At 29.2% G+C, this 12,191-nt stretch overlaps 3 protein-coding genes across 3 annotated transcripts; 2 read left to right on the top strand and 1 right to left on the bottom strand.

Annotated features, from left to right (window-relative positions):
• The first annotated feature begins 441 nt into the window (after positions 1-441).
• Positions 442-1,530, top strand: LOC141524996 (protein KRTCAP2 homolog). The gene is made up of 3 exons (XM_074239236.1): positions 442-582; positions 757-975; positions 1,267-1,530. The coding sequence occupies exons 1-3, from the start codon at positions 579-581 to the stop codon at positions 1,437-1,439; spliced, it is 396 nt and encodes a 131-aa protein (XP_074095337.1). The 5' UTR covers positions 442-578; the 3' UTR covers positions 1,440-1,530.
• Positions 1,531-1,575: 45 nt separating this feature from the next.
• Positions 1,576-3,443, bottom strand: Stoml2 (stomatin like 2). Its single transcript, XM_074239230.1, has 4 exons — positions 3,179-3,443; positions 2,739-2,861; positions 2,286-2,682; positions 1,576-2,138 (listed from the first exon to the last, which is right to left on the bottom strand). Exons 1-4 carry the CDS (start codon positions 3,224-3,226, stop codon positions 1,576-1,578), a joined length of 1,131 nt encoding a protein of 376 aa, XP_074095331.1. The 5' UTR covers positions 3,227-3,443.
• A 122-nt stretch (positions 3,444-3,565) lies between these two features.
• Positions 3,566-7,650, top strand: Mat89ba (nucleolar protein 6 Mat89Ba). Its single transcript, XM_074239210.1, has 3 exons — positions 3,566-3,720; positions 3,973-4,380; positions 4,494-7,650. The coding sequence occupies exons 1-3, from the start codon at positions 3,685-3,687 to the stop codon at positions 7,614-7,616; spliced, it is 3,567 nt and encodes a 1,188-aa protein (XP_074095311.1). The 5' UTR covers positions 3,566-3,684; the 3' UTR covers positions 7,617-7,650.
• Positions 7,651-12,191: the final 4,541 nt, after the last annotated feature.

The raw sequence follows: 12,191 nt of genomic DNA, 5'->3' as shown, positions 1-12,191 counted from the left end.
TTGACTTTTACAACGAATAAAGTACTACTAAAAAAAAATTTTTTTTTATTAAAAAATTGGCACAAAAAAATATTTTTAAAAAATGTGCAATTTTTAAAATTTTCTACATGTGAAATTTTTTGTTTTATTTTTTTAAAATAATTTTTCAATAAAAAAAAATTCTAAAAATTTTTAGATGTCATTTAATTTAATTTTCATTAATATCACACCATTAATTTTTTTATTGAGATAAATTTACTTTTTTATCAATGAAATAAAAATAATTTATAATTAACAAAATTTACACAATGTCTGGACTTGCAGTTCTGTGATTAATAAACCTCGTGAAAAATTCAGATAAAATATTCCAGTATGCAATATAAATCTCAATTATTATTTGCGTAATTTTGACAAATCACTCCAATTTATTCAAGAGTCACACTCTCAACAACGTCCGACAGAGAGCGCCAGCTTTCGTGATAATAATTCACTTGTGCCCAATACTCGAAAGTTGACAGCAGTCGCAGTGAATGAAAGCTAGTAATTAAAAAATTAAATATTTACATAACTGTTAATATTCATACGCACATTTACTAATTATGGGTAAGTATTTGCAAATTATAAATACTTTTTCTTAATTATTTCTTCTTTAATTTAATTAAAATATATTTAATTTACTCCAATATTTTCATTGCTACGTGTCATAACCTGAGTAACCGGCATTAATTTTTGTTATTATATATACTCTGTTATACATAAACATAATTTTTTTTTCAGTGGTAACAAGTGGAGTGTCATTTGTCCTGTCATCCATATTCACAGTAATTTTATTTTCTGGAATGCAAATGTACAAAAGCTGGCTGACTTCTTCCCAACTGCATACAATTTTCGGTGGTTATTTAGGATCCATGCTTTTTATTTTTATTTTAACAGCCGTAGGAAATCTAGAGTCTTCAATATTTGGAAAAAATTTCCAATTAAAATTATTTCCCGAAGGTAATTATTTTCATTAAAAATAGTGACACTGAAGTTAGCAGACGCATAAAAATTTTTGATTTTTTTTATTAATTAAATTACAATTAAAAAGATATTTATAAAAAATTGCACTTGAAATTGCAATTAAATGAAATTGCACTTAAAAAATTGCAATTGTTTACTTGAAATTTTTTCAACAAAAAATTTCTAAAAACTTTGAAATGTCGGCTAACTTCATTTTCATTAATAATAACAAAATAAATTATGTAAATTTAATTTAATTTTATTAATGAAATTTTAAAATTGTTACAGTATTTATATCATTATTATTTTCAATGACTGCGTCAGGTTTAGTTCATAGAGTATCTACCACCACGTGTTTCCTCTTCTCCATGGTAGCACTCTATTACATTAATAAGATATCTCAAGAAAATTACTCAGCTCCAGTTACAACAACAACGTTGCATACAAAAAAGAAAAAGTAATCAGTATAAGTAATACAAATGAAATAAAATTTAATCCTATCTTAAAATACTTTTCAATTAAAAATAAATTTTTTTCATACATTAACTCAGATATTACCTATTTCTTATTATTTATATTATCTAAAACCAACTACATCTACTCAATGGATTTAGTATTTGTTGTGTTTTTACTATTTTTTACAGCTTCGTCCTGGTCGCTGAAATATTCAAAGGCTTCATCATTGGTATGAGAACTAATTGTGTTCTTGGAACCAATTTCCCCATTTTGCGGTAAAAGTTGTTTGTAAATAGACATTGCTTGAGCGACTAAACCCGACACATTACCGACATTGCTCGGTAAAATCAAAGTGTTATTTGTTTTGGCTAAGTGACTGAAAGCATGAACGTATTGCTCAGCAATATTTAAGGCAGCGGCGTTCTTTCCATCCTCGTGGCCTAAAGCTTTAGCGACGATTTGAAGTGCTCGGGCACGAGCTTCAGCAACCGCCAATAACGCATTTGCTTCTCCACTGGCCTTATTTATTTGCTCCTGTTTTTCAGCTTCAGACGCTAATATTCTCGCCTGACGTTTACCTTCAGCGACGTTTATGTCCGCTGATCTTATTCCCTCGGATTCTAAAATTGCAGCACGTTTTTTACGTTCGGCTTCTACTTGCATCTGCATTGCCTCTTGGACTCTGGATGGCAATCGGATGTCACCTAAATTAAAAGATTAAAAACATTATTTTAAATTTTAAATAATTAATAAAGATAACATTTAATAAATTATACTAAAGTTAGCTGACGACTGTCAATTTTTTTTAATTTGATAACAAATGTCACAATAAATAATAGAATAAAACTTACGAATTTCATAACGTAAACAGGTAATACCCCAGTCTTCGCTGGCTTTGTTGATACTCTCGACAATACTGACATTAAGATCTTCTCTTTCCCTAAATACATTGTCTAGAGCGATTTTTCCCAACTCAGATCTCATTGTTGTTTGCGCCAATTGAATAATAGCAAATTCCGGATCTTCAACACCGTAAGAAGTCTTGTAAGGATCGTTTACACGCAAATACAAGACACCATCAATGTCCAAAGTGACATTGTCTCTGGTAATAGCACTTTGTTTGGGTACGTCGATTGCCATTTCTTTCAAGCTTTGAACATATTTTATGTTGTCAATAAAAGGAACTAAAAAATTCAAACCAGGCTCCAGCATTCTGTGAAATTTTCCCATGCGTTCCACGATCCAGGCCTACAAATTTAATTGTTTTGGTTGAGAATTGCAGATAATTTTTTAAAAATACTAACCTCTTGCTGAGGAACAAACATGATGATGGTGTTCAAAGGAGTTGATGACTTTTCACGTATCTGGACAGGACATACTGAAGCTAGAGCCGTGGATGATGTAATATCTGTATGTGTTACGGCATTCTATGGAAAATCAAAGAGATTTTGTTTTATTATTTCATTTATTATTAATAATACTGGAGTTCGCCGTCAGCTGTTAATTTAAAAATTTTTATAACAAATAAACTACAATAAAAAAATGCTTCTAAAAGTTTTTCACTTGTAATTTTTATTAATTTTCGCACGTGAAATTTTTTAATTAAAATTTTTTAGTAATAATTTAATTGCCATAAAATTTTAAAAATATTTTTTGTCTGTCAACTTCAGTTTCATTATTTTTAAGGTTATTTGTTTCTATTTTTATTAGTTCTATAAATTAGTTTAATATAATTAATATTTACCCTAAAAAGTCCAACGTTTCTTGATAAAAATCTCGATTTTCCAATCATAATGTCAAATAAAATTTTTGTTGAATGTAAAACAAAAATTCGAGACACCGGTGCACACGTTTTGAGCTAGCAGTTTAAAATTATTTCAACTGTCCCCTGTTTTGTCATATGAGTAGGAGTTTTCTCAATTAAGTCCCCACTTATACAATTTTCCTAATATTTTCTTCTTTCCTATTTTTTTTTTACCTGCCGATGAGTTATCCAGGAGAAAGAAAATTTAACTCTAGTTTTTCTATTTCATTCCTCCTTCAGTAAAGCTTAAGGTTTATTTTCATGAAAATAAAAATTTTTAATGCGCTACAGTTTTATTTAAACCACCAGAAGAGGTTAAGTGTAAAGTTGCTTATGAGAAACACGTGTAGGAGTTATATTTATTTACTTGTATCTTTTTTTTAAGTTTTTATTTATTAAAAACTGTCTAATAAATATTTTTTTTTATTGTTTATAAATAATTTACAATGAAGTTTAATAAAAAAAGGAAACATGTTATTGAGGTATGTTTAAAAAGTTTTTTATTTTAATTATTTTACTTATAAACCACTAATTTTTTTTTTGTAAACAATTTAAATAATAATTTTAATCAATCAAATATTTAAATAATAAATTTAATCCATTAAATAATTAATTAATAATTTAAATAACTTTATAAAATAAATTAATTGTTATTATTAATTTTAATTTGAAATGTAAATATTATTTATTTAATGACAGAGTAATTTATTAAATAATTAATATTGTTTTTTTAGGAGGTAAAAGAAGAAAAGGAAGAGGAAGATGTTGAGTTGGAATCAGATGATGCTGAAGAATTTGAAGTTGATGATGATGATGCTGAATTTGAATCAGATGGTGAAGAAGACGACGATGAGGACTGTGAAGGATTTAAAACCGTAATGAAAAGAAACCTTGAAACTGCAGAGAATGATCAGCCGGCGAAAAAAATGAAAAAAGACAATCCTTTCAAACAACCAACTGTTGAAGAATTGAATCAACTTAGAGAAACAGAAACCTTGTATCATTCACATTTATTCCGGCTTCAGATAGATGAAGTATTGGCTGAAGTCAGGCCAAAAGATAAGTACAAGAAACAATTTGATGGCTGGTTAAAAAAATTTAAGGACACTGTGTTGTCGATAAAAGAAACTGACGAAAAACAGGTAAAATTTTATTTACATAATTTTATATTGTACGACTCATGATGTGAAGCATCCATTTCCAAACTTTTTTTCTTAATATTATTACTCTAACAAAACTTTTTTTTTTTTTTTAGCTGAGTAACTTAAAGTCCTTGAAAAAACTCAAAGTAAAAATTATCGACGTCGAGGTTCCTAAAAATGAAAAAGGAACTTACAGGTTTTTAAAACCATCGAGCATTAGTGTCATCGGATCATACCCTCTTGGAACCACAATAGGACCAAACATTATGATAGACGTGATGATAGAGATGCCCTCAGCTTTGTTCCAAAAGCATGACTACGAAAACTACAGATATCTAAGAAAGCGCGCGATTTACTTGGCATACATTGCCAACAGTTTGAAGCCTGAGGTAGCAGAAAAGAAGACTTACTACGGCGAGAGCTGGATGCCCAAGTTAAAAATAGTTCCCGCTGGATCTTTGAGCAAGAGAATCACAGTTTGCCTGCATTTGATCGCCGAAGCAACGAGCTTCAAATTAAGCAGATTTTTACCTGAAAAAAATAACGTAAAACCTCAGTGGTACCTAGAAAATTCTCAGCTCACTGATCTTGTTCCCACTCCCCATTACAATTCAAACATTCTTCAGGATTTAACGATGACCCAAGCTCACGCTGAGAATGTTAAATTAATCACCGAGTATCCAAGTCTGAGAGACGGAATTATTTTGCTGAAGATTTGGCTGCGTCAAAGACAGCTGGAGCAGGCTTATGACGGATTCAATGGTCACATTTTGACCATGTACGTGTTATACTTGCTGTCCAAGAAACAAGTAAGTACTTACATGAGCAGTTACCAAGTTGTGAGGAACGTGTGGAACAATTTGGCAACGACCAACTGGACCGAGGAAGGAATTTCAATGTGTCGCGAACCTGAAGCCCAGGGAAGGGCAGCAGAGTACTTAAAATACTACGACTGCGTTTTTCTTGACAGCACTGGTTATCATAACTTAGTTGCCAATGTGTCGGCTAATAATTATCTCTGGATTCGCAGCGAAGCATCGCAGGCTATTAAATTCCTCAATGATGAGAAAGGTAACAGTTTCTCCAGCCTTTTCATGAAACGTCTGAATTTCTACTCCAACTTTGACCATATCATCTGTCTGCGTGACACCGAAGCGCTCGAACAGCTAGCAGACAAAGTTTCTGATGACCGCAAACTGGATTTGGGGGTAAACAAACGCGCCTACGTTGTCAAACTGCTTGTTGATGTACTGAAGAAAGGCTTGGAGCAGAGAGTCTCTTATATTTACATTCAACCGGAACAGTACAAAGAGTGGGAAGTAACGGAAGATAATTCATCAAGCATAGGAAAGCTTTTAATTGGATTGCAATTAAATCCAGAGTATTGTTTCAATGTTATTGACAAAGGACCGGTAGCTAATCTTCCCGAAGCCGAGGAGTTCAGAAAGTTCTGGGGAAACAAATCAGAACTACGTCGGTTTCAGGATGGCTCTATTTGCGAGGCTGTTGTTTGGGCAAAAAAGAGTCCCATGTCTATTAAAGAATTTAAGGGGAAAAAAAATATACCTTTGAAGGGAAAATTAAAGGAAAAATCCAGTGCATTGGCAGAAAAAAGAATTATTTGCCAACGAATAATTACTTTTTTAATGAAAACAAAATTTAATTTATCAAAAGATCAATTTTTGTACGTCGCCAACCAAATTGAAGAGTTTCTGGAATTAAAGAAGACCAAAATAACAAAATTCCAGTATGGAACCGGGGAAGAAGCGACGTTGGAAGTTATCAAAGTCTTCAGCGAGTTTGAAAAAGAATTGACATCGATGGCTGATCTACCACTGGTGATTACAGGTGTCCAAGGAAGCAGTCCAGTGTTTAGATACTCAGAAGTTTTCCCGCCCCTCGCAACTGTCTATAAGGCTGATGACATAAACACAGTTTTGGGAAAGCACTGCCTGTTGCTCAAAGAAGACACTCTGCAAGAGGTGCCAAAGTATGCGTCAGCTATCGAGGCAAGTGTCCAATTGTCGGCGAGTGGAAAGTGGCCAGACGAGTTGGAGGCCGTGAGAAAAACTAAAGCGGCGTTTCACATCCAGATTGCTCGGTGCTTGAGAAAACAATACAAACTTAAAGCCAAGGCCAATTTCAGTCACGTTGACGTTTTTAAAAAGGGATTTGTTTTCAGATTGAGAGTTGCTCATCAAAAAGAAATAGCTTGTATGAAGAAAATTGTCGGCGAAGACGGAATTATCAAGTACAGAGACAATGAAGAGTCTATAGCGCTTGAAAATAAATTGTTTCGGTTGCCAAAATTGACTGGAGCAATCTACGGTCTTCATTCTCAGCAGCCCTCTTTTGGTCCCACCTGTTGTTTAGCAAAGCGCTGGCTCTCAGCCCACCTTATTGACCATTTTCATATGCCTGAAGTGGTTGTAGAGTTGATAGTTGCTTTTGTTTATCTGTCACCTGAGCCGTATAAGCCGGTGCAAATGCCACAAGTCGGTTTTATTCGGTTCTTAGAATTTTTATCGAGTCATCCTTGGGATACAAACGCCATCATCGTAAATTTTAATGATGAAATGGACAAGGATCAAGTTTTAGCAGTCGAGAATTTATTCAGCACGGCGAGAGATACTTTGCCAGTTTTGTTTATTTCGACTCCGTACGACCGGGAAACTTCCACGTGGACCAAACACGCTCCTTCGAGACTGATTCTCAGTAGAATTAGTTCACTAGCCAAGGAAACTTTGAAACTTGTAGAGACTGAACTCTTGAAAAGTTCAGTGTTGGTATGGAAACCGATGTTCAAACCTCCGTTGGTGGCTTATGATTGTCTGATACACCTCAAGGATCAGTTTAATCCCCGGAGGTATCAGTCTCTGGATATTGATGAGAGTTTTCCGGTAACTTCTTGGCATCCTTATCGCTTTCATCCGGACCAGAAGCTGCCTGTTGTTCAATTCGATCCGGTGGATAAGTATTTGGAGGAACTGAGAGCTGGCTACGGTGAGTTTGCTCTCTTCTTTCATGATACATACGGTGGATCTATCATCGGAGTTTTATTTAACCCACAAGCTTTGGATGCTAAGGACTTCAAAGTAGCTAATATTAATTGCCGGCGACTTGATGCTAATGGTAAACTTGTTCTCAATGTCGCTGCCATTATTGAAGACTTTTCGATAATTGGTCAAGGTCTTGTTGAAAAAATAGATGTACAATCTCATAAATTATTAAATTAAATAAAAGTTTGTTGTATATAAAATTTATATATAATTTTTTTTTAATTATTTAAATATAAACTGATATTTTTTTTAGAGAATATTCAAGCTTGAAATAAATAAATTAAAATATTTTTAATGAATTATTTTTAAACTTCTTTAAATATATTTCTTCTTTTATCGGGTTTTTAAATTTATATTTTATAATAGTCATTTAAAGGATCCATCAGGGTTGAGAGATTTTTTTTAGATAAATATTAAAAAAATGATGTGTATTGATTGTAAATCATCAGATGATTTTATAAATAATTACAAAACAAATAAATGAAATATATGAGGGATATAAATCAATCGAAACAGTAAATATATAGAAGGCAAATCCATAACGATTTTTTTTTTTACTCGATAAGCACGTGACACATTGTTGATATTTACATTTGAAGCATTCTCGCGATCTCTTCGTCAATTTCGCAAATAGTCTCACTTGATGACTGCTAAATGACATTGTTTCATTTCTTTCGTAGCATTATATCAATAATATTTAATTAATTAATTAATAATAATAAACATAATAATTAGTGATTAACTAATGAATAATTAAAAATGAAAATGAATCACAGCTTACAATGTTGATATTATATAAAGTTCCAAGCGCAACTGATTAAAATATATATATATATATATATATATATATATATATATATATATATATATATATATATATATATATATATATATATGATATATGTCTCTTATTCATTTTAAAATGGACAAAGAAAAAAGATGTTATTTTAACGTGAATCACAAACTTACACTCTTAATTAAAAATAATACCAATTAATAATTAATAATTAATAAAAACAATTATTAGTCATTAATTATCAACCTTTAACCATTAATCATCGTAAGATAGTTATCGTCCGTGGTATATCAACCAGACTCACATAATAATTTTACATACAAATTACAGATAAAACGACTCATTACTTTCTCCACTATTTATATTTTTATATCATTTATCTTTTTTTTTTTATTCATTTAGCCACATTATCAATTTTATTCTCAATATAATAGTGTATAATGAAAATACTTTATGTACATAAACGAATGCCATTCAAACTAACTAGTATATTATGAAATGACAATTAATTGGTTGATTAATTAATTTAATAAGTTTTTTTTTTTTTTTTCAAATCAAAATAATAATTCCTTATAGTGCATTTACACAGAAAAAACAAGATGACACTGGATAATCATCCCAGATTATGCTCAGTAATATCTGAATTATACTCAGTGATATCTGGATTATACTCAGTTTAATCTGGATAATACTCATTATAATCTAGATTACACTCATTATAATCTGGATTATACTCATTGTAATCTGGATTATACTCATTATAATCTAGATCATACTAGCTACTATCTGAAATTTTTTTTTTTCTACTCAATATAATCTGGGATGATATCCAGTGTCATCCTATTCTTTCCATGTAGAGGGATGAGATTTTATTGAGATCGGCCAGGAAGAGGACGAGGCGTACTTTCAGTGCTCGATCTTTTTAATTTTTTATTATTATTAGTTTCCTTTTTTTTTTTCTTTAGTTTTGTTTCTCAACAATCTACGTCTAGTATATGCAAGCAGTAAAGATACTTGAGTATAAAATTACAGGTGACGCCGTTACCTGAATGGAGCCGAGCGATTAGACAACCAAAATATTTTTATTCATATTCATTTGTAATTATAATAATAATAATATTAATAATAATAATCATAATAATAATAATTATAATGACAATAATAATAATGGAATATTCAACTTGTACAACCACATGTTTCTCACTACTTTCATTAATAAACTCGACGACTCATTGGCTAACTTTTAATTTAACTCTAAACTCCAAACAACCTACTCTCCTCTCGCATATTTATTTTATTTATTATTATTAATTTTTATTTAATATTTATTACGATTTTTCACCGCATTATTTCACAGTTAACTAACACTTTAATTTTAATAATAAAAAATAATTATATAAAAGGAACTTATGACTGTATTTATATATATATATTTATAAACATTATATTCGCATTCCTCGTGTGTCCTTTCGCTGGCCATACCAAAAAAAGCAGTCGACGTAATAATATTAATATTAATTTTAATAATTATAATAATAATAATAATAAAAATAATATTAAGAGATTGGCTCGAATTATTCCGACGATGTCTCTCTAAATTTAGTTATTAATCTTATCAATTAAAATATACAATAATTTTTATAAATTATAAATGATTATTGTTAATATTATAACAATAAAAATAATTTAGCAAGGCGAGGGAATCGTACGTCGCACTAAAATTTGACCTCCTATTTAAACGCATCATTTATTACATTGTAAATTAATAGTAGTATTAATAGTTAATAGTTATGATAATGATAATGATAATTCAATAGTCAATTGCATTACAATAACTATTTTTATCCAAAGTTACACAATCTCCGATAAACTTAAAGTATTTTATTTATTTATTAATTTTTTTTTTTTTTTTTTTTTTTCATTATTAATATTAATTCATTTACTTAGTTATTATTTTATTATTGTTTTACTGCTCCAAATGGATTGTTTATCTTATTTATTTACAAAGTAACATAACACACAAACAAATATACGTACATTCACCACCAAAATTTCAGTTGATTTGTTCTAACATCACAATTTACAGTTTTTTTTTTTTTAATCGTGGTATTAACAGTGTTTGAACAATTATCATCGCCTTTTAATTAAATTACAAAATTGACTTGGACAATATTTCATTTATTATTTTTATTATTTGTTAATTCATTATTTTGTCGGATTTTTTTTTTCTATACTTATATCAAGTGTCTCAACATTTAATAAATATTTAACGCTGGTGAAAAATGGTCATTAGGTAAAAAAATCATTATAAATTTTCTGGTTCTTTTGGCGATTGCCGAAATAAGCTCAAGTGTAATTAAATTTAATTAATAACTTTATCACTGATAAAATTTATTTCCATTAATAATTACTTTTCTTATTAAAAAATCGATTATCCCGATTTTACTTTTAACATTAGTGTTTACTTTTAAAATTAATGTTTCAATAACAAGGCATTTACGTGGATCGTAACTTTGTTGATTAAAAAAAAAAAAAAAAAAAAAAAAAAAAAAAAAACTTAATCATCCGTTAATACAATAAATAATTTTACAATTAATGTTATTAACAACGGTTAAATAAAAATAAAAATAATAAGTAATTTTTGTTGTGTAATTAAAAATAATAAAACACTTGAATGATTATTTCACAACCTAACTTAACCAGAAGTCAGTCGTAGTTTAAAAATACGTGAAAAAATGTTATTATTTATTTTAAAAATACAACTAGAAAAGTTTTTAATACAGTTTATTTTTATAGACGGCAAAAATAAAAACAAAATTAATTAAAATATTCAATTGAATATCTTCAAAAATAATTAAACGGCTCCACGTAATTTTTACTGCAACTTTTTTTTAACTTTCCATTTATGTACGTCCTAATTTTATATAAGAGTGCAGTAATAAATAAAAATAAAAAGACATTTACCCTATCAGAGATCATACAATAGACGATTTTACGGAAGAATTTTTAATAATAATAATTTACAATAATAATTATAGTAGTCGTAGAAATAATATGTATCTGTTTAATATATTGTAACCAGTAATCGCTAATCATACAATACATCTCACAGATAGTATGACATTTGTATTTTTTCATTTATTTACTTTTTTTTTTTTTTTTTTTTTTTCCGCGTAACACACTCAACAAAACTGCACAGCACGCAATCGCTAGTGACTCAATAACTCATTCGCTCATTTTCACTTTCACCGAGATTTAAATACACACAATACACAATACAACACATCATCACACATTATTGTTGTTATTTTTCAAGCTGTGTATATTAATGAATTTAATTTTAATGAAACGATAATATCATCATTTTGTAAATAGGAGGATGCAACAGCAAAAAAGACAGTTCATAGAGCTATTCAATTCATTTTTTTTTGTCTTATCATTTATCATTATTATTATTAATTTTACTTATTTACTTATTAATTTTTTTTTCTTTTCATTTTTACTTTTTGGTTACTGCGATAATTATTTTTTAGACATACCTATAACAGACTTTGCAGATATGTAGAAATTAAAATTTTTCAATTTAATTATCTAGATGACTAAGTACATTTAAAATGTCTGCCACAGATTTGTTTGGCTCTTAACTGTGATTACAATATTAGATGTTACATATTTTTTTTAGATAGTGCATTTTATTTGTTTATTTTAAAATATCTAAATTACAAAATTATCAGTATGTTAAAATTTTTTATACTAAAATGCTGCTGTTTGCTCCTCTATAAAGCTGCAAAACTTTATTAATGTCGAACACATATCAATTTCATATTTTAATGAACAAAGTTCTCAATTCCCCCGCCCTCGTTACTGTATTTACTCCTGAGAATATACTATGCAAAGAAAAAAAATTTTTTTTATTGCATATTCCTTTAAATCTTTTCATCAATTATTATTTATTT

This window comes from Cotesia typhae, unplaced genomic scaffold, assembly GCF_013202065.1.
Source record: "Cotesia typhae breed Kobodo isofemale line unplaced genomic scaffold, CoteBio_Ctyphae contig_23, whole genome shotgun sequence".
NCBI lineage: Eukaryota > Metazoa > Arthropoda > Insecta > Hymenoptera > Braconidae > Cotesia > Cotesia typhae.
Note: the sequence above shows the minus strand (reverse complement) of the source record. Positions and strands in the feature narration are given on the sequence as shown.

What these genes read in the sequence shown, in the direction of transcription:
- Stoml2 (XM_074239230.1), bottom strand. Translation starts at nt 3,226, where the DNA reads ATGATTGGAAAATCGAGATTTTTATCAAGAAACGTTGGACTTTTTAGG. An exon ending in TGTTTGTTCCTCAGCAAGAG is followed by an intron (nt 2,683 to 2,738) that starts GTTAGTATTTTT and finishes TTAAATTTGTAG; the next exon opens with GCCTGGATCGTGGAACGCAT. An exon ending in CTGTTTACGTTATGAAATTC is followed by an intron (nt 2,139 to 2,285) that starts GTAAGTTTTATT and finishes CTTTTAATTTAG; the next exon opens with GTGACATCCGATTGCCATCC.
- Mat89ba (XM_074239210.1), top strand. Translation starts at nt 3,685, where the DNA reads ATGAAGTTTAATAAAAAAAGGAAACATGTTATTGAG. An exon ending in AAAGGAAACATGTTATTGAG is followed by an intron (nt 3,721 to 3,972) that starts GTATGTTTAAAA and finishes TTGTTTTTTTAG; the next exon opens with GAGGTAAAAGAAGAAAAGGA. An exon ending in AAGAAACTGACGAAAAACAG is followed by an intron (nt 4,381 to 4,493) that starts GTAAAATTTTAT and finishes TTTTTTTTTTAG; the next exon opens with CTGAGTAACTTAAAGTCCTT.
- LOC141524996 (XM_074239236.1), top strand. An exon ending in ATTAAAATTATTTCCCGAAG is followed by an intron (nt 976 to 1,266) that starts GTAATTATTTTC and finishes AAATTGTTACAG; the next exon opens with TATTTATATCATTATTATTT.